The following is a 2441-nucleotide window of genomic DNA, read 5'->3' on the forward strand; positions in this document are numbered from 1 at the left end:
CGGCCGGGGCCGCCTTCCTGGGCGCGATCCCCGAGCGCAGCACCCGGCGCCACCGAGCCAGCTCCCCTGCCGCCCGCCAGCAAGTTTGGTGCCTCCGAGCCCGACACGCCTCTGGATCCAGGCGCATTTGTTTCCTCCTGGCTTCCACGCGCCTCGTTTGGCGGGGACCCTCGGGAGCGATGCCAATGGATGTGATTTTAGTTGTATGGTTCTGTGTGTGCACCGCCAGGACAGGTAAGCGCGGCTGGGGCGGCGGTGGGATCCAGGGAAAGGGGGGAGCTCCGCCGCTGTGCGCAGCGCCCACACAGGCGTGGGGAGACCTGGAGCCTAGCTCCGCGCTGGTCCGGGGAAGGGCGGCGCGGCGTGGAAGGGACTCTCGTCTCTGTGCCCTGCTCCGGGTGGAGGGGTGGGAAGTGGGACTCACGGGTTTGATGGTGCCTCCGAGGAGTGCCCCCTTCCAGGGGCACGCGGCCTCGCGGACGCAGGAGTGAGGGGCGCGGCTGAGCGAGCGCACTCTCCTGCTGCGAGTAACCAGCTTCCGGGTCGAAACCCACCGCAGGGCGGACCCGCGAGCCCCACATCCCCGAACTTGAAAGGTGCGCTGAAAACCGCTCTGCCCGCGTCCCGCGGAGCCGGGGAAGGTCAGCGCGAGGGTCGTACCCGCAGAGGGAGCGCTTCCGGCCGGCGGGCGCTGCCGGGGCTTGGGAAGGCGCGGCGCGGGGTGAGGGCTAACCCCGGGGTTCTGCCATCTCATCCGCCCCTGACTCTCTCCGGGCGAACTCCAGGAGTATTTTCTCCCGTCTCCGCAACCCCCGCCCTGCCTCGCCCCAGGGGTGAACGAGGAATTGGAACGGTGGAGGCAGTCCGGGGAGATTTTTCTCAGGCTCCGCACCAGTTTTCCCTTGCTATAGGCTGGGGGTTGGGGGAGTAAGGAGCAAGAATAATTGGAGTAATGTCCTGAAGTCCCCACTTCGTTCTGCCTCCAGACACGCAGTGGTGAGGACTCTAAGCGCACTTCCTTCCTTCAGCTTCCACTGGCTCCCAGCCCCCATGTCCCCTGGGGTTTGGAGACCTGCTCTCAGCCGCCTTCTCCTAGGAAATATTAGGTGTGGAAAGGTGGGTGGGGTGGAGTGGGGTAGGAAATTGGCAAAAATAGGGCTCTCGGAGGACGGGTGGGGAGGGGAGAGTGTGGCGAGTTTTAATTCCTACCTCAGCTAGCCTCAGTACGCACTGCCGACTTTTGCACCCCAGATTTGGTGTGTAGTCATTCGCCCTCCCTTTATCTTTTCCTCTTTTATTGCTCTTACTTCCCTTCTCTAGAGGCATAGACTCCTTCTCAGGCTAGGCAGCAAGTTTAGGCAGAGAGGGCTGGGAAGGAGGGCCGGGACTTGGGTGGCTGAAAAGTTCCCTCCGCTTGCGCCCCCGGCTCCTCTCTTTAGCAGTTAGCCTTCCTGAGGATACTGGAGCTCTGTGTCTAGGAGTTTCCTGTTGGCCTTTACTAATTTCCCAGGACTGAGCCGGCAGCAGGTTTCCTTTTCCTTAATGGAAGAGCTTCGAGTGTGGACTTCTCCACGGACAAAAGGAATTTTCAGTCCTTTCCTGTCTCCATCCGCGCTTCCCAAGCTTCGGAGACTCGGAGGCTCAGCCCAGCCTAGAATAGTTGCTTCTTGAGTTCAGGCCCATCCCGATGTGTTAGTCTTTTGAAACCGAGAACAGACCGGGAGAAACGCGCTCGCGGAAGATCAGGACAGGCGAGGCTAGTGCAGAGCCTGGGCTCTCAGCCCTGAGCGGAGAATCTGGTACTGGTGGGCATCTTACAGAAGAACCCAAGAGAGAGAAACTAGGTGAGGGAGGGGGCAAGCCATCTGTCATTTCACATCCTCAAGTGCACATTGCCACCAAATATGCCTAACTCCTTTGTTCTCATTACTCTGAAAAGTCCGCAAAAGTGCCTCTACCTGAGAGTGGAGTGTGTCTTCAGGGCGCATTGCTGTGGAGATCTTTAAGAACAAGGTCTCTTCTCTTTCCGCACACCGATTCCCTTTAAATCTTGTAAAAAATTCTGTTGCAGCTAAGATTCATTCATGTATTTATTCATTCATTGGACAAACAGTTGAGTGTCTTTCTGGCGGGCCAGGATGACTTATGCAAAGAGGAAACCGCTCTGCCTTTGACTTCTGGGAACTTAGAGTTTAGCTGAGACTCTAGATAGAAACTGGAAAGCGTTTTTTTAAAAATCAAATTTATTGTGGTAACATAGGTTAATAACATATGTACAGGTGTACAATTGTACAGGTGTACAATTCTGTAATACATCATCTATATATTGCTTTGTGTGCTCACCACCCAAAGTCTAGTCTCTTTCAGTCACCATGTTTTTGATCCCCTTTTCCCTGTTCATCCTCCTCCAACTCTGGAAAGCGTTTTTATTATCCTACAGC

The 2441-nt window shown here is 56.5% G+C and overlaps 1 protein-coding gene across 1 annotated transcript in view; it reads left to right on the forward strand.

The window, feature by feature from the left end:
* Nucleotides 1–6: 6 nt before the first annotated feature.
* NELL1 (neural EGFL like 1) overlaps nt 7–2441 on the forward strand; it is a 709438-nt gene continuing 707003 nt past the window's right edge. Inside the window, exon 1 of the mRNA XM_015586345.2 lies at nt 7–234. Coding sequence (XP_015441831.1) covers nt 180–234 — 55 coding nt within the window. The 5' untranslated portion in view covers nt 7–179. The remainder of the gene's footprint in view (nt 235–2441) is intronic.

This window comes from Pteropus alecto, unplaced genomic scaffold (assembly GCF_000325575.1).
Source record: "Pteropus alecto unplaced genomic scaffold, ASM32557v1 scaffold71, whole genome shotgun sequence".
NCBI lineage: Eukaryota > Metazoa > Chordata > Mammalia > Chiroptera > Pteropodidae > Pteropus > Pteropus alecto.